We start from the raw sequence: 23,380 nt of genomic DNA, 5'->3' as shown, positions 1-23,380 counted from the left end.
TCTTCGTTTTATTATGTCAGAAATCGCATAAACATGATGTGGCCCTTGCATTGGCCATGCTATATTTTCTGCCCAAATGACCTCCTCGTTGGCATTTCCCACGCCTTTTAAGCAGGATGATCCTCCCCCGGTGGCCATCCGGTTTCCTTGGTTTTCAGTTCCCATGCCTTGAGTGTGATGATCTATAGACCTATACTTCCCTCCCGTTCGCTCCACGAACCGTCCACCACGCAGAACCTTGCCATGGATTCAGAACGGTAGGCCTCTTGCGTCCCTGTAGGGACTCCCAGCATGTACTTTTCTTTAATCTGACAGCCTTGCAAGCCCCAAACGACACCTCTTATCATTGCCGGCGGAGATCCGGATCCTGATTTACAAGGCGGTGTTCGAGACCGAGGCGTGCGAAATCCGACGCAGACCGATTCCCGTCTGGTGTCCCGTCGACAATTGCTGGCGCATGGTTCGACGCGAGTTCATGGCTGACCAGACGAATCGAAATAGCTGGGATGGCTTCTGTAGTAGTCATCCCGGATGCCAGTCCACTCAAGGGCAAGCTGTCAGTCGCGACATGTACGTCGGGCACGGCCCACTTATTGCCTCCGGGCACTATCCTTGCCCCCAGTCGCTGGAAAGGATCCCGTCGCTTAGTCTCGGCTTCCTCCGTACCTGCCGCCAGGTATATAACGAGGCACGAGAATTGCCCTACCAACGAACCTCCTTTTTCACCCAGGAACTCGCGAGTTTCGCGAATTTCACCTACTGCCTGAAAGCCTGGCAAGTCTCCTCTATAGCCCATCTTCACATCCGGGTCCCACTGGTCCAGAGCGTGGAGACACACCTCCCCGAATGGAACGAGACCTTCTCCCTGATCAGCCAGGCCTTCCGCGGCTTATCCACCGTCTCGGTCGAGATCTACTTCCGCTATGCGGAACAGACCTGGCGAGATACGTTTTGGGATGGCGGGCTCCTCGAATTGGACCGCCTAAATTTAAAGGGCATGCGACTGGCCATTTACCAGGGTGAAACGGATCCCCAGTCGTTCTTTGACTACTCGGCTGGAACCTTGGCATCTAAGCCAGTGACTCAGACAGTGTCACTACCCAACCCCATCAGCTTCCATCATGCCCGGGATACTCTTCGACAACGGGACCGGTCGCGCATTGATCCCAACGATACGGGGCGGCTCTTTTTCCGTCTGTCACCCAACGACTTCCCTCTTTATGTGTGCAACCTCATCCACTTGCTGCCACAGCGGAACCGCACTGATGCAGAGATCCGACGCGAGGATCGACACCAGCGGGAATACACCTATCACTACGCCTACCCCGAGGATGACTCGGACCACTCGAGTCCAATCTTTGGATTCCAATTCAGTGACACCCTCAAGGCCAATAAACAGGAGATTGCACGAGGTCTCGAGAAGCTGCAGCGATCCCGCAAGCGACTGCAGCAACGGAGAGCCGACTCCTCCCTGCCTTTTCGGCCTAGCCAGCGTGGTGTCTATCCCCAGAGTCGAAGACATAGCCTGGAGTATCAACCTGACGAGATTGACAGTTGGGAGGATACGGAACGTCCCGGAGACTGGAGACGTCGCTTGGTCCAGGAGGTGTTTGCACCGTTTATGGAGTCCTTTCCATTATCTGCATCTACCAAGTATCCGGGACCCACGAGCACTTGCTTGCATTGCCCCAAGGAGGGTAACTTGACACCGCAACCTTCCGGCATGAATCTCGACAAATAGCTTCACCCTTTGTATCTAGCGAAAGACCATATTCCACTTGCTTAGAAGCCCGCGGCAGTGTATATCCAGCCATTTAGTCAGACATTCATCGATGACATCATAGGAGAAATATCTGAAGGGGACCCAGGGGGCCCCGTCACCGCAAAATTGGGATGCTACCAAAGAGTCTCGACCAACAGCATTGCTGGCCAAGATCACCTGCTAGAAAGAGCTTTGCGAGCGGCAAGTTGCGGGGTAAGTTGCGTGCTTTGAGGGATTTCCCGTACGTAACGCCATCCGCAGTGGTTGGATGCGCCTCCCATGAGAAGTTACTTAGTCATAACTGCCTGTTGGGGAGGTTTTCAACCCCGTCTGAGTGCACAAGTGGAACCTGTGGAGTGGTGGAGTGAGCGGCGATCCAGACTAGGCTGCTTTGAGCAATATTCTCGAGGCCCCAGGGTGAATTCCCCCGCCTTTTCCATCGGGCTGGATCGTCGGGGAACAGATGGCGGCAGTTTTGCCCATTTTGCGGTCAGAGACGAAAATAGGTTTCGTCAGGTGGGCGATGAAAGCTGCCAGCTGGGGACGAGACTACCGGGTTTGTGATTCTTTTACTGCTTTGGGTAAAGACGTGCTGGGTGTACCTGGGCGGGGTCGCTGGTGTCCATCACCCGATCAGAGGCCAGAGCCTACAACCGTGCGACGACCGGCTGGGAGGATGTACTACTTTGTACGTAATGGCCGCCTCAGGTCGGTGAGATGACCTCGGCCCGACGGGGTGCGCGCTTTTATAAACTGTCACAAGGCGAGAATAGGGTGGGTCAGGCCAGGCAGGGCTGCGTTGAGCTCGATGACCTGGACTCGCGCTTTTTGTGGGGTTGGGAGTTGTTGGATGACCGTGCTCCTAGGAGCTCAGGGCGGGGGGCGACGGTTGGTATTGTGACTGTAACTGTACCGCGACGCTGAGAGAGACTATTGTCTCGGCCCTCGTCATCCTGCTCCATCCAGGCCATCCACCTGACCCTGCACGAAGCAGGCATTTACAGCAATAGTATCACGCAAGAATGCTTGGGTCTTGGGTCTTCCTTAGTCATGGTCGGGAGGCATGGCCGCGACCGGTCGAGAATGATCTCAACATGACAAATCCGGGAGATCGTCCGACCTTATTCGTATGGAGATAGAGCTACCCCCAGCTGTTCCACTTACCCCTGGATCCAGTAGTCCTTCGTATTCTAGTATTCCAAGCTCATCATCCATCATGACTATTGCGCTACTCATCACCGGAGCCACAGGCAACCAAGGCGGCGCGGTCATCAACGCCTTGCTCGCCCAGGACGCCGATGTCGAGATCCTCGCCGTGACACGCAACCCGCAGTCAGGCACCTCGCAGAAGCTGACCGAGAAATCCCCCAAGATTAAACTAGTCCAGGGCGACCTTGATCATCCGGCCGAGATTTTCGAGAATGCGAAGAAAGTTACTGCCTTGCCTATCACTGGGGTGTTTAGCGTCCAGGTAATTCCCTAGTAATTTTTCTAAATTATACTAGTACCTAGCAGAGAGTAATGAAACCAGACTCCCATGGCCAAAGGCCAAAATGTGACCAAGGAAGAACAGCAAGGCAAGGCCTTGATCGACGAGTCCATCAAGCACGAAGTCAAACAATTCGTCTACAGCTCCGTCGACCGCGGTGGTGACGCCTCCACCGACAACCCAACCAACATCCCCCATTTCATCAGCAAGCATCGTATCGAGCACCATCTGTTCGAGAAAACGAAGACGGGGGCCATGGACTGGACGGTTCTTCGACCGGTCTTCTTCTTCGAAAATCTGGTCCCGACCTTCGTGGGCAAGGTGAGCGCCACGGCCTTTGATGCCTACCTGCAGGGCAAACCCTTGCAGTGCATCGCGGTCAGCGATATCGGGGTTTTTGCGGCCAAGGCTTTTCTGGAGCCGCAGCGATATAAGAACCAGTGTCTGTCTCTGGCGGGGGATGATATGACGTATGAGCATATGCAGAAGACCTTCAAGGCGAAGACGGGGAAGAATATGCCCACCACGTATCGGGTCGTTTGTTACCTACTGATGTGGATGGTCAGTGACTTGCGCGTCATGTTTAACTGGTTCTATGAACATGGGTATGGGGCGGATATCCAAGGGCTGAGGAAGATGCATCCCGGATTGAAGAATTTCGAGGCCTGGTTGGAGCACGATAGTCAGTGGATGACGAGTTGAACGGGACGGTGGCTGTGGCTGTGATGGCGATGGGTCGTGAAAAGTTTCAGATTGGTAGCACAGGTACTTGACGAGTACGACCTGCTGAAGTGGTGATACTTGATTTGTTCTGCTGGATGGGTGGCATGATTTATCTGTATTGATACCTAAGGTTCAACGATGCTTTCTCCCAGGGTTGTACAACAGGAGTCTGGTACCAAGGCCAGCGAGTCTATTTGTTCTTTCTATCCTCAATGTATCATTGAGGCGTATTGCATTGTGTATCAGTATACAGTACGGTCCTACTCACTTCCCGCGCCTCCCTCCAACCTTCTCACCATCTCCCTCGCCCTCTGCCTCCCCATGTCTCCTCCAGCTTAAATACTCTGATGCCTGTCCTCGTACTCCTCGTCCTATTTTATTCCCCGGGCGCCATATATATTTATTTATATATGTATATCATATATACCAACGCTTCATCTATGTACTTTCTGTGATCTACTAACCACAGCCAGAAGGACATCTCACCAGCCAGCTGATCCTCCAAGAGTATCATCTGACACTTTCTTCCTCGTTTCTTCCCATTTCTCCCTTCCACCCCCATCGATTGATCCTTCTGTCATCAAGTCATGAATTATACCACGCCTTTATATCTGTATCCAGGATGAGAACGCACAAGAGTGCAACATCGGGGCTGTATCATCTTGAACAAGAGGCTGTCAATCCAGATGGCAACATTGGGTTGCGTTGGGATTAGAGTAACGGCTGTTGCCTGTTAATCCCCTTTTGTTCCTCTTCTCAATCATGTTGGCACTGATGACCTTTCTTGCTTTTTTGTTGTTGCACAAGACTTTGAACAACTTCATCCCGGTCTATGTCTGTCCAGACTATCACCTATGTTTTCGAGCCAGCTGCCGGTGAAGCCCAATATGTGCCCGCATCGTCTGTTACACCACCTTGATGCTGTGAAGTCTGCTAACAGCTTATTCATTAGTTGAAAAACCTAGCCTGGGCAGAGACCAGGTACACGTCAATTGCACGCGGATTGCTACAGACCTCGACGAGTATGTCACCATCGTCACCAAAGCGCCAGGTCTCCCGGGAGAGGTCACTTGATACGTAGAATGGTGAGCAGCTTCCTATGAATGCCTTATATAAGAAAGGTCTGATGTATATGTGAGATAAAAGTCAGTGCCACTAACGTACTCTGCCAGGGCCCCTCCCTCTCGACAGTATCCAACCATGCGGATAATCAGGACGGGGTGCTTTTTGGATCTCATTACCAAGAGACCCTCCTCGATTGCATCGTCCTCGGAGCGGCCATTCACCGATTCCGTTTAGCAAGATACATAACTCCGCTGCGGTACGAGTATAAGGTAGAGTCTCCATAGTGAAGTTTGTCAACAATCCCCTAGGTACAGAGACTTGTTGATGGAATATACGGGGCTGATTATAGAACAAGTTGGTATGTTCCCACTGCGCTTTGTCTTCAATGTGAGGGTTGTCGTTACTAACACCTTTCGGCCAATAACAGGTACCACGCCAGGATCCATGGCAGCGTCAGATGCGGGAAAAACGTGGCGACGCGACAGAGACACCAAGCGTTACGACATATGGGTTGGCGATAACATGATAGAGGAGACGCATCAGTCTATACACCATATTGGGCTTTTGTGATCGCAGATAGTCAAGCTTCTGCCTGCTGTTTGTGACTGGATCCTAGAGCTCAAAAGTTGAGTCCCTCATCGCAGGAACAAATACTCTGATATCCATCAGTGAGCTGAGCGACTCGGTGCCATTCGCCAGAGCATATCTCCTCAAGGAGCCTGGAGCAGACAATGCTCATGAGGTCGCCAAAGACAATGATGCCTTTTTCACTATCATGACCGAAGACTATCCCACCCGGATCCCGTGACTCGTCTGATGTATTGGAAGGAAGGAATGTTCCAAGGCAGCCTGTCTGTATCCTAAGTTCGTAATCTCACGACAATCCAGAAAGGTACTGATACGCACCAGAAGCCACGCTTTGGCATACGGAGCCTCAACCTATGGGAGCGACGACGACTATTTGACGGCTCTAATCGACAACTCAACCTTTCCAATGGGAACAAAAGCTGTGAGGTAGACTTGCAAGTCCTCGTGACGCCAGCGTGGCCGCTTCAACGCAGTTCTGGGCATCCATATCCAGCAGTCCCTCACGGCAATCCTTGTTTCGTTTCATCCCTTTAGAGCACCTTCTTCGACCCTATGGGATGTTGCTTCAATATCTCAGAACCAACAATGCCTCTAGGTTGTCAACGCGTGGCAGTGCTGCTGAAAGAGTGGCTCCCGACGATGGCTACCCGGCGCTGATACTCGCTAGCGAAGCATCCAGAATGCGACAGCAAACAAATCCCAAGATTATGAACTTCAAGCACAGTTCTGACAGGATAATCCGCAGTCCTGCGCCTAAGTAGCACTGAGAACCGTGAAGAATGGCTCATTGTACCTCGGTCACGCTGGCAGACGCCGATTAGAACCAGGCGCTACTTGGAATGAAGGCCTGTAATTCTAGACATGTGCAAGTAAGTGATGGAATCCTCACCTCGATCTTGACTGTGCGTTGTTACGGGTATCTGGGACTGACGGCTCGGATGGGACAGATTCTGAATCCGGGTTCTCGCCCTCTACTATGGACCTGGGGATCATGCTGCTCAATCACCGACCTTCCAGAATCCCCGAGAGGACTATTCAGAGCCCCAAACTGTGAGGCCGTCGAGGCTCAAGGTTTGGAGTCCATGGCCCCTTTAATCCCTCTTCATTAACCTTTCTGGTAGATAGACGGTCGCTTTAGCCTAACAATCTAGAGTTTAACGTAGGATAAATGCAGTCGACATGTGAAGCCTACAGGCGGTACTGGGTATATACGATGGTGTGAGTCCTGAGTTAAAGCCAGAGAATGTCCTCAACAAATTCTTACCTACTTGATTCTCTACCAGGCAAGAATCTTACACACCTTATTGATACACAACCCCGCGAAACCCCACTCATACATCACTCACAGAGCCTGTTCGCCAAGGATATAATCTGTGAGGTGGGTTGGGATCAATATGGTTTCGGTTCTCTCCCACGCCCTGGATACAACCTCGCCCCAAAGCACAAGGTTACCAACAATGTCATGGTACCTGGCGATGAACTTCAGCACGCCTCACTCGCGAAGAGCGAGGCAAGGGGGGCTGATGTGCTGCGAGTACGGTACATGTTTATCAATTGCCGAATACGGCTATCTCTTGAGTCTAAAGCAGGAAGAGTGCACCTTATGCTTTCGGGGCATTACTGACTTCAGGAGTCGTGGGGAAACTATGGCTGCTATCTGTGCTCGAAGCAACAGGGGGAAAGTAATCAGTCCAACAAGAACCCTTCCGCTTCCTGGAAGAAGAGAGGACAGAGATTTGATCAAGCAACAAGATGGCAGCATAAGGGTAAGGACGAGCGATGGTTCTTTTCTCTCCGATACTAGCGAAAGCTAACTCTCATTTCTTTAGATAGGGCGCGTCGATATCGCAAGTCCTACCCCAGCCTACTATCTATATGGTGGGTGCCAGCCAACGACAGAAATAGATCAAAGAAACTCGCCGGATATACCAGTGTTTCTTCACGAATATTCTACCCGCGCGCTTTTTCTGTCGCTCTAGATCTATCAAAGTCCTCGAGGACTCCCTTCAGCCCGTTCCAAAGCATGATGCTCCAGTGTTGCTCGCCAGATGAGGGTGGCTGAGTGTCTAGCAAAGCATCCGGGCATAGAAGGGCTCAAGCTCGTTCGATTCGAGCTTGAGAGATACACATCGTCTCAGAGTTACCCGGGCAGGTCAACCATACTCCTCACAGATACATAATACCCTTGAGAATTGGGCATACCCGCCTATAAGAGGAACGGCCCCGCTCGACTACAGAATCCGCGGTGACCCGCCTTATCCCTTCCTATAAAGCACGACAGACGCATGACTCAGGAACGCGTGCAATGTTTGATGTGGCAAGATATGTGGAGGGATACAACTGGATCTCCCTGAACAATGCTGCACATCGAAGGACTCGACAAAGTAAATCTGGTGTCCACAAGCACCGCTGCCTACCTTGAAAAGGATATTGATGCTTTGAAAGTTTGCTACACTACTAACCACATGAAGCCCATCTGTACGAACTTTCGGCCAACCTGATACACTATATCATAGACGATATCGTAGCAACAAGATGGGCCAAGATCCTGACTGGGATATATTTGCTCGGTATACCCTGGGAAGCATGTCATCCGATCATCTTTCGCCAGGCTGGACATGAACAGCACCACCAAAAGCTAGGCCAGACAATGCGGAAAAGCGTCATAGCCGCAACTCTGAACAACACATTCAACCACTCTTTGCCGACGCAACCTGTTCGTCCTTGCCTCTAGTTTCCGGGACGAACTCCAAACGAAAAGCGCATTATCAAATCCAAGCGACCCTTATTGATGAATCGAACAGATACTTGTACGCATAATCCTTGGGCTGACGATTTCTGCTCGTTAATCTGCAGCCTTGTCACCAAGACAGACATGCTTCATTCAAGGTCAAGGCAAACTCTCAAAGAAGTCGGATATACAAACGCGAGAAGTGAACACGGGAGAGAAAACACTCCGTTTCAGGAATTGTCAAGGCGCATCATCGGCTGGGAAATCGATGCTGGAGACTGACTATCCGAAAGAAACAGTATGCCGGTCGTCCCGTATTGATCTAATGATCCGGGTTGAGAAGAATCACCCTTCCCTGTCCACATCATAGACATACATTCCCGCTGCCGCTCTTCACGTCCTAACTCTGCTCCTGGTATTAGCTACAACAGGGCGAACTCGGACAATGTCTGCGTCTCCCTAACGGCAATAGCCGGCGCAGATCACTTATGATAGCTTTTGTCTCGTGAATTGGCTGCCGGCGACACCCGCATATGCGAGAGGCCTACAGAGAGGCTTGTGAACGCGAATCATACCATCTCCTCGATCGCCAGTTCCCCGCAAAAAAGGAATCTTCAACTGGGAAGGTGCCGAAAATTTTCTGTGTTCGAAGAAGCCGGTAACCGGATCTCTCATCGAATATGGCGGCTTGCTTGCCATCTCCATGGCTCATTGCCCGAACGTGAGACTCACAAACCTACAAGGTCCCTCTGTCGTCACCGATTCGATTCAAGGAGCGGCCGAGGACTCTCCAAAGGACAGTTGAATAGCGTCCAGAGCTATACATGAAACAAATGGTTGACTTCGTAAAGCGGGAAGAGAATAAGAACAGGATCGCAGAGTATGTCAATCATATCCCTGGCAATTCAGTCCGCGGAAAAAGGGACACTTGAAATAGTTGGCTGTCAACCACAACGTGACGGCCCCTACAACCTGGTCGGAGGGCGGTAAATGCCACTAGGGAAGCTGCTCGGCTTGCCGTCAAAAATGAGCCTTGTCGACCTCGGCATGCTCACCAGAGAGATTGTTTAAAGCCAGGAAAACTCTCGATACGATCTCCTCTCAAAGCTGAGATGCGTGGTACAGAGTCATCTCGGAAGTTGGGAAGTACGCAGCATGACCTGGTGCGATGAGTGCTGCCTTTGTCCTCATGAATGTCTGGGTAATCGACTCAGCCAGCAATATCGATGCATAGAGAAATCCTGCCGTCGCCAATGCAGAGCCAGAGGGCAGTTGACGTGTTTTAAGGTTCACCTTTGACTTGACCTCCCGGGGCTGTTCCGGAGGACCGTTGATGAACCCAGATGCCCAGTTTATTCTGTTAGCCAGTGCCGAGGCAGACAGTCGTGAGTCTGTCACTTTCCAGTCTTTCCTTCATCCAACCGGTCAGCATCCATTGGTCTCAGCAATGCAAGGTCGACTCTTGCTCATATATAAAATTCTGGCAAGGTTTGGCCTAACCGTACGCCGTGGCGAGCTGTGTGCAGAGTATCTATCCATAAGGTTCCTAAGGCCTACCACATGGGCTGGACCGGGCTGGACCCTGTAAGCCATTCTATATGGACTACAGAGACTGTTCAGCCCTTGGCATGGGATGCGGGGATGCTAGGGATTGACCTGGATGGGAATCCCGTTCGACTTCAATTCTCGCTGCCAATGATGAATCTCTAGCAGCTGATTCCCATTGGTCACCAAATGTGAACAAATGGACTAATTCAACTATCGCTCCGTCAGCGATGAATGCCTCTTGTCATCTTTGACCATTGTACAACATTGCAAACCATCTCCATGGCCTCGTCTAGCGTCTTTTGGTCTGGCCCGGAGCTGAAACACTGCCGTTGATATGAGCCTTGAGAGTCGAGGGTTATCCTGCTGTTCAGATGATCGACACTCCTCAACATTGAGGCTTGGTCGATGATACCGTGTGAACTTCAGTCAACCTCATAGCATCTCAACTCGGTTCCCGTCTGTAGTAAGAGGGTGGTGGTTCTCATGAAGGATCAAAGATAGCACGCCGCAGCTATGGCTTTCGCATGTCCGAGGAATGTGCAGTATCCAAGGAGTCGGTGATGATGTCCTTCTATTCGGGCTTTGCGTGGGGCTGGAATCAACATGCTCGAAAAGCCCTTTCTGGAGCCACATGAAAGAACAACTTCCGCTGGGCGGATGTGGATTCCATATAGGACACAACGCTCGATGAGATTTACAGCGCTCATAGTAAGGTCTGCAAGCTTCACCGGGAATGACATACGTTTTGGACATCACAGAACTCTGCCACGCAGGGTCGGGGTAGTGAAGCAGGGAGAAGTTTGAATCATAAGTTCCCGACAGCCATCTATTCCTATCACAGGCCAACGATCCGTGCTACAAAAGACAAAAAGGCTATGCATGAAAGCTCCGTCGGAAGACTAGCTTCGGTTTACACAGGGATATTCAACAATTCAAGAGAAGATTCACTACTCTGATTGATCAAACCGGCAACATAGCTATCCTTTTCATTCCGATCCAGGTCGGCATTCAAGAGCCCGGCCCCATCCAAAAGCCAGTACGTTCATAAGGTAAGCCCAACGATCAAACCAAGAACTTTAACTAACATGTAATCAAGATGAAAACGGTTTCCAACCGGTACTACGCCTTCGTCCACACAGCCCGATGATCTCCGCTCCATTATCGTAGAAGCTGTCCTTAGACCGACTCATCCAGTAAAGACCCAATGCCATCTGCATCCACCCACACTACTCGTTCTTTCCCTCGCCAGGTTTCTTCCATCACTTATACCCATACCATAGACCAACAGACCCCAGAAGATACAACACCCCCAAAGTAAGCCCAAACAATATCTTATTCCAACCGATCATACAGCCCACTAACCACACATAGACCCCTCAGCTTCAACCCCATCCACAAACCACCCCCAGCCCATCTAATCCACAACAAGCCCCACTACACAATCCCTCGCGAGGCGAGGTATCCCTACTCCACACGCCCTTGCAGGCCCGACCCAATGCGTTCTTCGACCCTGAGCCGTTACTCGGGGTTTGGGGCTTGGGGTTTGGGGTTTGGGCTTCGGGGTATACCTCTGCCGCCACTTCCAGGCCCGCTTACGGGAACAAACCAGATCAGGCCTATATATGCCTCGAGATATCCCCTCTGCATTCATATCATCGATCAAAGTGAAAGCGCGGCACCTTTGGTTCTATGCTTATCGAGCCCTACCCACCGCACGGGAAACGAAGATGTCGTTCGTTCATATGAAGAGAAGTAACTTATGGCTTGGCAAAGCCAAAAGAGACGAGAATAATGAAATACGTCATGACTTGTCAAATGAGAGTATGTACAGCACATCAAGCAGATGGATGATACATCTTCGCGGTGGATTACACTACCACAGAGACAGATCGAAACCCAGTGCCGCCTTACTTGCATTCAGCCAATCTACACGCACAGTTTGCCATGCAAAGGCTCCCCAAGTTCCTATTGTCTATGAGATACGACAGGACAATATAGGCTGGCCTGCTGATCACGCTGGATCCAGCTACCGCTACATCCCTCGTCTCGTCTCGCGGAGATAACCAGGCTTCAGGATACCGGTCAGCAGGCACTTCACGTCAAAGTGGTGACTAGCCAGCCGGTAATCATGACTTGAGTCTCGCCTAATGATATGAGATCCGGTTATCTGCGTTCCCTCTCTTCCCCTCTCATCCCCGGTACTCATGGCGTGTATGCATGTTTGGTTGGGTATATTGTTTCTTTTTTACTTTTCCCTCAGTTGGTTCGAGGCGAAGGACGAAGGGGACGCATTGGGTATTCATTATTGCCGTCGGGAGAAAGGTTATATTGTCTATCTATGGTGTCTTCCTCTAGTGTGAAGTTTCCCTGCTGGACTGCCGAGCGCATCTGGTTTGTGTCTGCTATCTGTTTTTGATCTTTGATATTCACATATGAATTGTCGCGATGGGAATAACCGGATATAGTACGGGGGTGTGTATATGTGTATAACTGTGACAGGCATGTGATTCCCTGTTTGTATAAAGCCAGTAGCCTCGGGAGTAAATCAAATCATGTATAGCACTTATTAATCTGTGCTATCCGTGGATGACCAAAAACATCCAAGGCTCCGATAGATAACGAAAGACCGAACCGAGACCCGCTGAGATGGTACAGCATGCATAGACAACCCGAAATAATTCACATGGCAGATAGATGACACCTGCATCCAGACTCCTTCCCAACCGAAGATATAACATAGAATAAGAAAGTAAGAAAAGAGAGAAGAATGAAATACGCCTGTGCAGAGAGAATGTCCAATCTAAGCTATACCAAAAGCAAGAGAGCAAATACCCAATCGGTTGATCAAACAACCACCCCCCGTCGTCTCCAATATCTCCAGGCAATCAACCACGCTGCGATGGCTATCCAGACACTCACTGTGCATCCTACGGCCCAGAATCCAAAGCATTTCCAGCCATGGCACTGTCCGTCGGTCGTGCCGTTTCCGCCGTCCGTGGCGTCTTGGTATCCTTGCGAATAAACAAGACCCCAGACGGCCGCCCCCGCAGCCGGGACCATGGCTACAATGCCCCAGTTTGTGGCAAAGTTCTCGACGCCCCAGACGACGGAAATAATAATAGGAACAAGGGAGAAGGCGCTGCCATAGCCGAGGCCGATCAGCGCGGTGGTGATGTGGGTGAGGCCGGGGTGGTGGAGGGGGAGCGGAGATGAGAGAAGAAGATAGCCAAGGGACAGGAGGAAGGCGGAGGGAAGGAGGAATGCCAGGCGGGTGAAGGTGGTGCGGCTTTCCGTTGACGTGGGAGAGGCAGGACGGTTGCTTTCTAGACTGCCAGGGAAGAGATGCACTGCTGGCGGGGCAAAAAGGTCGGAGAGCGAGCCTGTCAGGAGCCGGGCGATGGTTGAGGTGAGCGCGATGGTGGTGACGTGCGTTGATGGCAGGCCCGCTGGTGGCGCAGCGTTGGGGGGATTTGAAATGGGAGTCAATGTTTGAACAATGGTGCCCAGCTGGAAGACAGTCAGAGAGAGGGACAAGGGTTATTATAAGAGTGGTCCATTGAGGGCGACATACGTTATTAATATAAGCCTCTCCTGGTCCAGTGACCAGGAAAAAGCCTGCTGCAAGCCACCACATGGACTTGTCCTGCAGAAAGACCCGCGTTTCGTAGTTTAACAACCAGTTCTTCTTCCGGCGCTCTTCCTCCTCTCGTTCCTTCTCAAGTCTTGCTGCTTCTCGCTCCTCTTCCGACAGGGCCAGCGTTCGGTCGTCGGATCCAGTGCCGTCGCCAGCCTGCGAGAAGGTCCCATAGGCGGCCCCGACTTCACTCCTTGATCGGAAAAACTCGCTTTCTTCAAGAAGGCCACTTCGTTCCAGTTCTTCGACGGCCTCATCGATGTATTTCTCCTCGTCTTCATCCACGATGCGAAGGGCAAATGTGCCGATTATACCGATGCAGAACAGCAATATCGCGAGGAATACAAAGTACCGGTATACATCAACATTGCCACGCGTACCATCTTCAAGCCTCTCATAGAGCAAATAAGTTCCCACTTGGCTCTGCCACATGCCACTGAGACCGAACCCTGCAATAGGAACAGCAAGCATGATCCCCTTGTGCTTACCCCGGCCAAAGTTCTTCGCACATGTGGCGACCGCCGCCAGGTACATACAACTTGTGGCCACACCAATGGCAATAAAGGCCACAATCATCACCCAGAACGGCCAACCCTCACCCCCGGCATCGGGAGGTGGTCCACTCTTGTAAGCCAGCGCAGCCAGGAAGTAGCCCGCGCCGAACACAAAACCGGAGAACAATGCCAGAGGAGATGGGGTGTAGCGATCGCAAAGATATCCGAACAACGGGACGGGCAGGTACATTGAGACCTCGGCGGCGATTGCAACGGAATTGACTCGGAGCTGAGTGTAGTGAAGGCGAGTGAGCAATAGGGGCCCATACAGCGAAAAGGCCGTAATGCTACCAGCCCCCAGACTAGAGAAAACATGCATAATCAGCCAGCCGTCACATTTGATATGATGAGCGCCATGAATTTACCAGCTGATAACTCCCCAAGCGAAACTACAGACCCGCACAACTTCTTTGGCCATTTTTCTTCTATCCCTTTCCAGTATCTCGTCGACAACGTCATTCAGAAGACCGTCGTCATTGTTGGTGGCAGACAATCTAGATCCCGGGCGTGGTTGCTGTTCCTCTCTCCTGGCGTCGACATCATTTAATAACGGGCGATGGGTGTCAAAGTCCCGCTTGTCGATCGCAGGATCCGCCTGGAACCCTGCCATACTGCTTCCCGGGGGTGGAATGACAGAATCGGATGACGAAGATAATCCAGCGATGATGGTTGTTCCCGATCAAGGAGTGGGCGATGACTGCCAGGATACGGTGACTCAGGTCCGACCAGGGACTGGGCAATGGCGTGCCTGGCACTGGCAGATGGGGCTGGCTCCGCCAACTGGTTCTCCGCCGCCAGATGCAAAAGGGCAGTGACCGGGGAGTCGTACCGAGATAAGGATGACGAAGATGGAAAGGGGACGGGAGAGGCACTGCTCCAATCTCCCAGACACGCAGACCAAGGACGAACAAACCCCCTGAGGCGCGAGGAGGAATGCGGAGAAGAGCTGCTGCTGACGAGGCGATGAGCCAAGCAGCGATTAGATAACACTCCCACACCGCTTATCGCCGCGCTCACGTGATGACTTCCCCGGCCTTCCACTATGTACTATCTATCCGACACAGCATACGGAGCAATCACCGTCTAGGCATTAAAGATATTCCATTATCACGTTCCGGTCTAAGCTCTGCGCCCCTAGGTATGTACACCAACGCAACTCCCGAAGGACACTCGGCGGTTTGGAAAAGAAGAAGAAACGAAAAGCACGGATTAAAAAGTCCCCAGGAATCGGACCAGTTCCCAGGAGGTATAGTCAGTAACACATGTCCGAGAAAGAAATGCAAGCCGGAAGAACCCTCGAAAACAAGCCAAAGCAAACGAAAAACAAAGAGCACGTTCATACACGCCATGAGAATGTAATGGCCCCCGTGCAGAGACCTTCTATTATGCTCCCGGCATGAAATAGATGAGTCGTCTGCGGTGAGCATCATGCCATGATCGTTCATCAATATCGTAATGTGTGTTGCCGAGTAACAACTTGTAGTGTCCTCCATCTACCTCTGTCACCGTAGTACCGTTCACATCATCGAGTGGGCGTGGAGAAACCCCTGGAAATGGAATGAAGCCCGCCGGGCTCTTTGCGATGCAATTTTGATGCCGTTTGCCGATTCTCGGGAAAGAGCTTATCATGCAGACACCGACAGAAATAGCAAGACCACCAACTCCTGCTGAAGACACGGATGATAAAGGGTAAGGGCATGACGAGGATAAAAAAAGACATTAGAAAACAAAAAAGGCTTAGAGAGGAAGGGTAGACTCCTTCCAAACCAGGCAGGAATGATGGGATCAAGATTAGAAGCTGACTTCCCCAGGGTCAGTTTCCAACACGTTCTCGTCCCAATAGCGTTGCGAAGAATCGTGGCGACCCGCATGCTGGGATCCGAGCGCAATAGCTTCACCTTCTCCCCGCTCAACATAATCATCTTGGCTGACTTCCTTGAGAATACGCTGGAAGTACATCTTGAGAGTGCGAAGGCCTCGGAGGTAGCCTCGATCAATGTCATCCGGATGCTGGGGAGGGCAAGGAGCCTCGGGAGATATTTCATCCTCGCCCGTAACGCAATTCGCGAAGTCAACGATCTTCAACTGCACGTCCGTGTAGCCATCATCGGAAGCCTGACGCTGCAGTGTGTCTCGTATACTAGCGGAGCCGGATTGGCCATTCTGCTGGGACGCCTTATCCGAGGGGTTAGGGTCCCCATCATAAAGGATTAAGAGACTGCTAGCATACAAGCGATAACGCTTGAGTCTTCGAATCATATTCTCCAGCTTGGCCAGCTTTTCGAGAATAGCAGGAATCTTTTTGGCCACGCTTCTGTAACTCGCGCCGTCATAAAGGAACCGCGTCAGAGCATCCTGAAATTGACGCCCGGACTTCAGATCACGCCCAAAATACTTGTCTTCAAAAGAGTATTCTTGCTTTTTGACATTCCACGTCTGCATGCCGCATAGACGAACGCCTAGCTGCTGCGACGTAGTTGACTGACACTTGCGCCTCTGGGACTTTCGTTTCTTCTCGTCCGCTTCAATTCCATACTGGCGAGTTCCCATCTTCAAATCCAACACGCAGGGCTTATTCATGCCCGCAGTCAGATCCTCGAGCAGAAGGAAAAATTGCACTCTGTCATCTTGTTTTGTTTGGGCCTCTTTGGGGTTTGAAGGAAGCTGAGTATCATCGACATCCTTGATCTCAGGTGAGATGGAATTGCTCGCCAAACCATCGGTTCCCGCGCGGCTGTCAAGATGGAGTCCATTTGGAGATACCGGGACAGGAGGATTGGTAGCCGGTTGTGAGGTTGGAGCGACCGGATTGTCAGCCTCCATGGAGAAGATTCCGTCTTCCTTATCACCGCCATATCCATCGTCTTCAAAGAATAACAAGTCGCCCCCGGGCTGCCCTGAGGTCATACTTCCCCGTCTTTGTAGCCCACTCCCGGAACGGCGACGCCTCACCTGCCGCGTCCGCGACAATGAGCTAGATCGTGGTGGGGACTCCTCTGTCCGGACTTGTTCGAGGCGATTATGGCTTGCGTCTAGTGCCGTAGATGCTGACGATGAGAGACCCGGTCCATCCTTTGATTGTCTGCTGATATCAATAGCCCCAGACTGGGTTGGCTGGGTTGGGCCAGGCGCAATCCGGCGGCTGCTGGAGGTTTGGTCCTCAGAGAGATTAGCTCTCCGCCGCACTTCAATGCCATCTGATGATGTTCTCGGTAAATTCAAATGGCCTCGAGCATGGCGTCTGTGATGGTGCACGGCGGGTGGGCTAAAAACTTCACGAAGAACTTGCTCTTGCAGCTTTCTATTCACGGTTGTGGCACCCCATTGCTTTCTCTTCAAAGTTTGTGGTCCCTCCGAAAGGCAACTCTCAGGCTTCCCTTCCGTCAACTGTCCAAAGTCAGTGGGGAAGCGCTTATTAGCCGACAGCGAGCCGTCCGCAGTTCTTGGGCGCTGGCAGTGGGAGAAAAGATCCGCCGGAATGATATGGCGATTGTTTTCGAGGATGACCTTGGGAATGACGCCGGTCACCTGCTTCTGGCTGAAGATGCGTTGCGGTTCGGCATCTTTCTGAGTGGGGGCGCGGCTATCCGCAGAGAACGGTCCGTCTGGGTCAGCGTCCTTGGAAGTATGTGTCGCATTGCCGCTATCTGGCTGCTCCACTTGATTTGCGGGGGTCTTGGATCGCTTTGGCGTCTTCGAAAAGGTTACGTTAAGAACTCCAATGTATCTAATGAAAATGTTAGTGGGCAAGGTGAGCCTCGTGGTGGCCGGAAGGGAAAGGCCGTGGTGATGGTTAGATACCTTGGCAGAAACATTAACATTTCAGGATGTCTGCGCTCGATGCGCTCGTAGAATTCATTTTCCCGGTTGTTGAGCTGCTTGCAAACGGCGCGTCGAGAAAAGCGAAACACCGTTGTATGACCACCAACTTGATGGCGGTAAGGCTTCAGCTCCACGGCGCCAAGCGGAGCAGCGGTCGATTCATGCTTGCGGCGCGGACGCGTCAATCGGGAACGTTGAGTCGGAGTAGCCGTCGGTGTGACTTCAGCCTCGTCCGTCACACTCGACTCCTCGTCACGGACAGACATACCGCTTTCGTCGGCAGATGCAAATTCGGATTCGCATGTTGAGTATTCAGCACTGCGCTCGGGTACGAGGGCAAGAGACTCTTCACTAAGTTCTTCTATGGGAGCATCCTGCCTGCCTTGCAGGTCGCCGTGTAGGATTCTACTATCATTTTTAGATCGAAGGGATATGTCCACATGATTAGCTTCCTGCTCCTCAGAAACAACATGTCTCTTTGGCACCAGAACGTGACTACTCTGCGCTGTCGACATATCAATGGGCTCCACGTCATCTCGGCCATCCGTAAAAGGTTGAACTTGATCGACTTCCTCGGAGAGTGTGACACGTTCATGCGGGAAGTAGACAGCAGAGGAGATCTGCTCATCCTCGTCATCTTCGAACTGTCCTGAGCCCCGGCGTTGGCCACGCTCCGCATCCGTCGGAGAAAGTCCTGACTCGAGGTGGTCATGATGCGCAGGCTCCTTCGAGAAATAATCCCTGCTCCTTTCCGCAAACTGGGTGGGAATACTCCGCGAGAATGAGGTGCCACGGGCGCCTCCGGGGGTCAGGTGGAAATTGCGAATCTCCTCGAGAAGGCTCCGAGGTAGGGCCTTAGGCTTTGACTTGACCACATTATCGGTCGACATTTGCAGGCCAGTTTCACTGTCCAACCGCGGCGAGAAAAGAGGCGCGTCAGCGATAGTAAGATGCGACAGACTTTTGGAGCCCGTGAGACCTGTCTCTTCGGCCACTAAGGGGATGTGCAATTGCGAGTCACGGGGTTCGCCAGAGTAGCGAGGTTCTGAATGAGCAGCTAATTGCTGCTTGTCATAGGGTTCCGGAGGCTCATCATGTCGTCCCATGCGCTCTTCCCTGCGTTTGCGATCTGGAGAAGTGGTGTTTTCTTTGAACAATCCCAGGTAATGGCTTGACTTGCGGCTGCGCACATGAGAGGTTGGCTCCACATTAGTCAAATTGGCTTCGATGGACTGCTCTACCCGGCCACGGCGGCTCCGACTCGAGCTGCGCTCGGCCTTCGCCACACGTGCACCGTCCTGAAATTGTTGTCCAGACCAAGGGTGTGGGGTGGCTTCAACGTGGGTGGCGGCAGACTTTTTGCCAGGCGAGCGTGGTGCGTGCTGGTAGGGCGGCAAGGACGCATCACTCAGCGAGGCAGAGAGAAGACTTCGGTGAGCCGATGGGTCCTCTACAATGGTGGGCTTCGTCGCAGCATCGTCCAATGTGAGTTTGCGAAGATGTTGTAAGCTCTCCCACACAGGGATATGTGCACTCCGGCTTGCCAGTTCCGATCGCTTTCCCAAGGGCGCAGCAGAGTCAACCGGCAGTAGGGGGGAAGAATGAGGCACCCCGGACGGAAGCACCGAGGGAGAGCTTAATGGATGCTTCCTGAGAACGTCAACTTCCATGTGGGAAGGGTCGACGTGAGTAGGACGGGGAAGGACCTTGTGAGGGAAAATCGGAGTAGGAGAGGAAGAAACATCTTCGAGGGGAGGTATCAGGCTAGTGGGCGGCTCATTATGCACATCTTCCACGGGCGGAATTTGCGGTGTAACGGCGGGTTCGGTATCAGATGGGAGGTAGTGGGTTGCGAAAATGCTGTCCCTCTCGGACAACTGAGGAGTATGAGATCGATCAGGGCGGGACAGCCGCTCCACGGGGGCGGTGGTGGCCCTTTTTAGAGAAAAGGTCGAGGCAGGCTTGGCCCATTGATGAGCCGTGGGGGATTCGGCGCGGGATGGAGAGGGAGCTTGTTCAACGTCGTCGTGGATGAGCTGGCCCCGAGCGTCGTGGTGGCGCCGCTGCTTGTCGTGAAGGAGTTCAGGCCTTTCGGAGCAATCATGTTGGGCAGACGCGGCAGGTGTCACCAGGGGTCCTGACCAGGTATTCTCAGTCGCGGATGCAGGCCTTGACATGGGGAGGACATTGGTCGGAGCTGCAGGGAGAGGACAGGATCGAAAGGAGCCGAGAAGGAAGAATCGTTGTTGGGCTGAAGGTTATGGTTGGGTGGTGTTTCACCGAGGGAGGCGGAAATGGAAGGGGGGAGGCGGATCTGTCGTCACTGCAAAGAGAAACTCAGGAAACCGGCACACTCAAGAAGATCAAGGAACCTCAGCCACGTTCCAGGGCAAGGGCATCTTACAGGCTGGGAATTAGTTGCAGACCGGGGGGAGGGGGGGGCAGTGGCAGCTGGGAACCTCCAGACGGCTTAAACGGAACAGGTTAATCGGTGTTTATCGCAGGTGGGAAGGATGATCGGGGGAAGGGAAACGGAGGCTGGTGCTAGTGCGTAACTAAAGAGCCGTAGCCGGGGAGCAGCACAGTCGGCAGGTAGAGGAGGCTAAAGGTAGAGAGGGAGGTCAATAGTCAGTGGTTTTAGTGGAAGGGAAGAGAGGGAACTAAGGAAGAGAAGCGTTTGGCTCACCGCGGAAGAAATGACGCGGGTCCCTCGTCACCGCCTTGGGTGGAGCCTTCAATTCGTGAGCAAATTTGGGGAAAGTCAAATCCCTCTGCAGTCAACTGCCGTTGGGATCTTGAAATTCTTTGCGAACTCGCGTTCTTAATGCGTTCTCCCTCCCGAGGTTCCTTCCTTGCTTCTCCTACCTAGATTGGTACAACTATCTACCTAAGGGAAACTATCCCCAACAAACACGCCAGTCGGCTTCTAGAATTTTCAGCCTTCAGCCATGGAGGATCCACGAGGCCAAGTCCCAGGCATTGGCAGTGTTTGGGTTCCCCAATCCAATGAGGAAATTAGCTGCGCCAATGACGACCTACAGCACGCCGAACTTGATACGTAAAATCAACAACGAGCATGCCTCTCCCGCTCCCAATGGTGCGATGGCCCGGTCATTTGTCGGATCCTTCCTTTCTCGGGCATCCCAAATTCTAGCCCTGGAGACATGGTGAAGCACAATGTATCTTGACTACGACATACCAAACCCCGAAATTACTGAGACATTTCGAGTCAAGGAAGGCACTTCCTGTGTTTCGTGGGGTTGGTCTCGATCTCTTAGATATGATTCTAGGTTCATTGACAGCTCCCTCCAATCGCTAGAATCCTCTTGGCACTTGGGCACTATGGCTGTCGATTCGCATGTGATGTGTTCTTTTTCGAGCTGAACCAACCCAAGGGAAAATCCCTTGCACAGCACGGAGTACACGGAACGAATAACCAGGTGCAGGCGCCTTCGGGGAACTCGGAATGCAGTCAACCGCCATGCACAATGTATGGCTGGGTAGGTGGGTTCCTACTGACCCAAGAGAGACCGTAAACAGAACGAGGTATCGATACCGAGTATAGATAGAATTCTAGGGGTCAACTCAATTTGGATTTGTGGCTTGCTGCATCTCAAAGCTAATCCCGAGTTGACCTGTAACCAAGATGAGGATCAGTTTGCCCCATCGAAGTTTCGAAGCTTCGGAGACCTTGCATAGGCAACCACTTGCTCAGTTGTGCACAATGAAGACTGGTGAATCGGCCGAGGCTATTGAATTTTGAGCCCGGTGGGGGCGCGATCGAGGAATCCCACTAATGGCGGTACTAGGAATTAGAGTGCATTTACTCCGTACTCCGGAGAGAGAGGGATAGATAGTAGATAGTCGATAGATAGGCGGTCGCTCGATAAGCCAGAGATAGGACGGAGTCAAGAACCGCATCATCATCCACACCGGTCAGTCCCGATCCAGGATTTGCCATCCTTGTCTCATCTCCCACTGCGAAAGGATGTCCTCGACGGTTGTGGACATGGTAGGACTGGAGGTGCTCCGGAACTGTAACGCATTCCGCACTTATCAACCCCATCCCCACTCCCGCATGACCCGTTCCAGCGGGATGGACCAATTGTTGGCCAACGTGATCGACTTGTTGGCCATTGGAGACCTTCTTTCTTCCCCGTTGATAAGGCGCCCAAACTGACCTGCCAGATCCAGTGCCTAAACCATCCCTGTCCGTTCCTTACCCCTTCACGACTCAGTCCCTGCAAGCTGCATTGGCCGGCGGGTTGAACCTCCCTTTTTCTTCATTTCCCGTTCCCATCATTTCTTGGTTTTCTCGCTCCGCCCCCCACCGCTATCTCTCCCTGTAATCCCATTTGACTCTCCTTTCGCCTCATGCCTCTCATGCACCGTCGGTAAGGGTAAAATAGATACACCCACCGGAATCTATGACGTGTATACTATCATTCTCGTCCTTCTTGTGGTAAGGCAAGGAAGGCCATGATCACCAGATCAAGTTTTCCATTGGTTTGGCATTCCTCGGCTGGGCCATCTATCGGTCCCGTTGCGTGCTGGCCAGCGCCTATCCCAGGACAGCTGCATCCTGTTAAACCACTATGGTGGATTATTGCGCAACCCCAATGACAGCTCGGCTGGCTCTTGGAAATATGACCGTAAGCATCGGGTACTGTTGACCCAAATCTCACTGGGCATTCCATCCAAGCGAAACACGGCGATCAAGTAACACGGTATTAGTGTTAGTATAGGCTCCAGCTATAACAACGGTCGTCTCGATCATGAGGGATCGACAATTCCCTAATGCTATGGAGGACGGCCAAAATGGTGTGCTTTCACTGCTTTGACTTCCAAGTCGCTGTGGCATTCAGCTGGAAGTAAAAGGCCAACCGAGATATATTTTTCATATCATAGGTTCGAGTATGCTTAAAAGCATTGGTAGTTCTTGTATAGTCCTACGAACAACTTGAGAAACTCTTGTTTGGTTGAATAAAACTAGTGGATGGAACAATACTAACTAGCATCGTGACCACAATGACAAAGCATGAATACCGATTTCTTTTCTCAACGGTCAACTTTCTTGGAACCCATCGGCTGGCTCCTCGGCCACGGCATATGCTGTGCTTGAATGACATGACTGGTCCAGCTAGTAAGGCAACCAGATTTCATAATTTCCAGGCTTCAGATTTACTTGGCATACAGATTCGCATCCGCCAGCGTCCTGGTGTACACAATTTCACAGCAGGATGGAATCTCCCAACCGATGACGAACGTAGTTACGATCCTGGTCTCGATCCTGCAAGTTGACTCCTAGCAGCAGCTCCACTCACTTCTTGACCGGATTACGCTTAGGCTCAGACAGAAAGGTATGGCCTACAAATTCAAACGCAACACTGGGAGCATCCACATCTGCGAATGGGCCAGGGATCGCAAGTCCATCCGAGGAGGGGCCCATGCATCGGTCGACTGG

The 23,380-nt window shown here is 52.0% G+C and overlaps 5 protein-coding genes across 5 annotated transcripts; 3 read left to right on the top strand and 2 right to left on the bottom strand.

Moving 5' to 3' along the window:
* Positions 1-243: 243 nt before the first annotated feature.
* Positions 244-1,741, top strand: BO80DRAFT_449076 (uncharacterized protein; the record flags this gene model as incomplete). The annotated part of the gene is made up of 2 exons (XM_025721721.1): positions 244-257; positions 325-1,741. 2 exons carry the CDS (start codon positions 244-246, stop codon positions 1,739-1,741), a joined length of 1,431 nt encoding a protein of 476 aa, XP_025570944.1.
* Positions 1,742-2,978: 1,237 nt separating this feature from the next.
* On the top strand, positions 2,979-3,953 carry BO80DRAFT_365928 (NmrA-like family protein; the record flags this gene model as incomplete). Its single annotated transcript, XM_025716218.1, has 2 exons — positions 2,979-3,233; positions 3,294-3,953. 2 exons carry the CDS (start codon positions 2,979-2,981, stop codon positions 3,951-3,953), a joined length of 915 nt encoding a protein of 304 aa, XP_025570943.1.
* Positions 3,954-10,861: 6,908 nt separating this feature from the next.
* BO80DRAFT_220055 (uncharacterized protein) lies at positions 10,862-11,894 on the top strand. The gene is made up of 4 exons (XM_025714391.1): positions 10,862-10,955; positions 11,003-11,220; positions 11,278-11,727; positions 11,795-11,894. The coding sequence occupies exons 2-3, from the start codon at positions 11,111-11,113 to the stop codon at positions 11,660-11,662; spliced, it is 495 nt and encodes a 164-aa protein (XP_025570942.1). The 5' UTR covers positions 10,862-10,955; positions 11,003-11,110; the 3' UTR covers positions 11,663-11,727; positions 11,795-11,894.
* Positions 11,895-12,278: 384 nt separating this feature from the next.
* On the bottom strand, positions 12,279-15,033 carry BO80DRAFT_468412 (MFS transporter). Its single transcript, XM_025722929.1, has 3 exons — positions 14,460-15,033; positions 13,478-14,396; positions 12,279-13,413 (listed from the first exon to the last, which is right to left on the bottom strand). The coding sequence occupies exons 1-3, from the start codon at positions 14,702-14,704 to the stop codon at positions 12,751-12,753; spliced, it is 1,827 nt and encodes a 608-aa protein (XP_025570941.1). The 5' UTR covers positions 14,705-15,033; the 3' UTR covers positions 12,279-12,750.
* An 852-nt stretch (positions 15,034-15,885) lies between these two features.
* Positions 15,886-20,093, bottom strand: BO80DRAFT_449073 (inositol polyphosphate kinase KCS1; the record flags this gene model as incomplete). The annotated part of the gene is made up of 2 exons (XM_025721720.1): positions 15,886-17,821; positions 17,896-20,093. The coding sequence occupies 2 exons, from the start codon at positions 20,091-20,093 to the stop codon at positions 15,886-15,888; spliced, it is 4,134 nt and encodes a 1,377-aa protein (XP_025570940.1).
* Positions 20,094-23,380: the final 3,287 nt, after the last annotated feature.

The sequence above is a fragment of the Aspergillus ibericus genome (assembly GCF_003184845.1).
Source record: "Aspergillus ibericus CBS 121593 unplaced genomic scaffold BO80scaffold_54, whole genome shotgun sequence".
Lineage (NCBI taxonomy): Eukaryota > Fungi > Ascomycota > Eurotiomycetes > Eurotiales > Aspergillaceae > Aspergillus > Aspergillus ibericus.
The sequence above is the reverse complement of the archived record's forward strand: the minus strand, read 5'-3'. Positions and strand labels throughout refer to the sequence as shown.

What these genes read in the sequence shown, in the direction of transcription:
- BO80DRAFT_468412 (XM_025722929.1), bottom strand. Translation starts at nt 14,704, where the DNA reads ATGGCAGGGTTCCAGGCGGATCCTGCGATCGACAAGCGGGACTTTGAC. An exon ending in GCTTGGGGAGTTATCAGCTG is followed by an intron (nt 14,397 to 14,459) that starts GTAAATTCATGG and finishes TGTTTTCTCTAG; the next exon opens with TCTGGGGGCTGGTAGCATTA. An exon ending in GAGAGGCTTATATTAATAAC is followed by an intron (nt 13,414 to 13,477) that starts GTATGTCGCCCT and finishes ACTGTCTTCCAG; the next exon opens with CTGGGCACCATTGTTCAAAC.
- BO80DRAFT_220055 (XM_025714391.1), top strand. Translation starts at nt 11,111, where the DNA reads ATGCCATCTGCATCCACCCACACTACTCGTTCTTTCCCTCGCCAGGTT. An exon ending in GAAGATACAACACCCCCAAA is followed by an intron (nt 11,221 to 11,277) that starts GTAAGCCCAAAC and finishes AACCACACATAG; the next exon opens with ACCCCTCAGCTTCAACCCCA.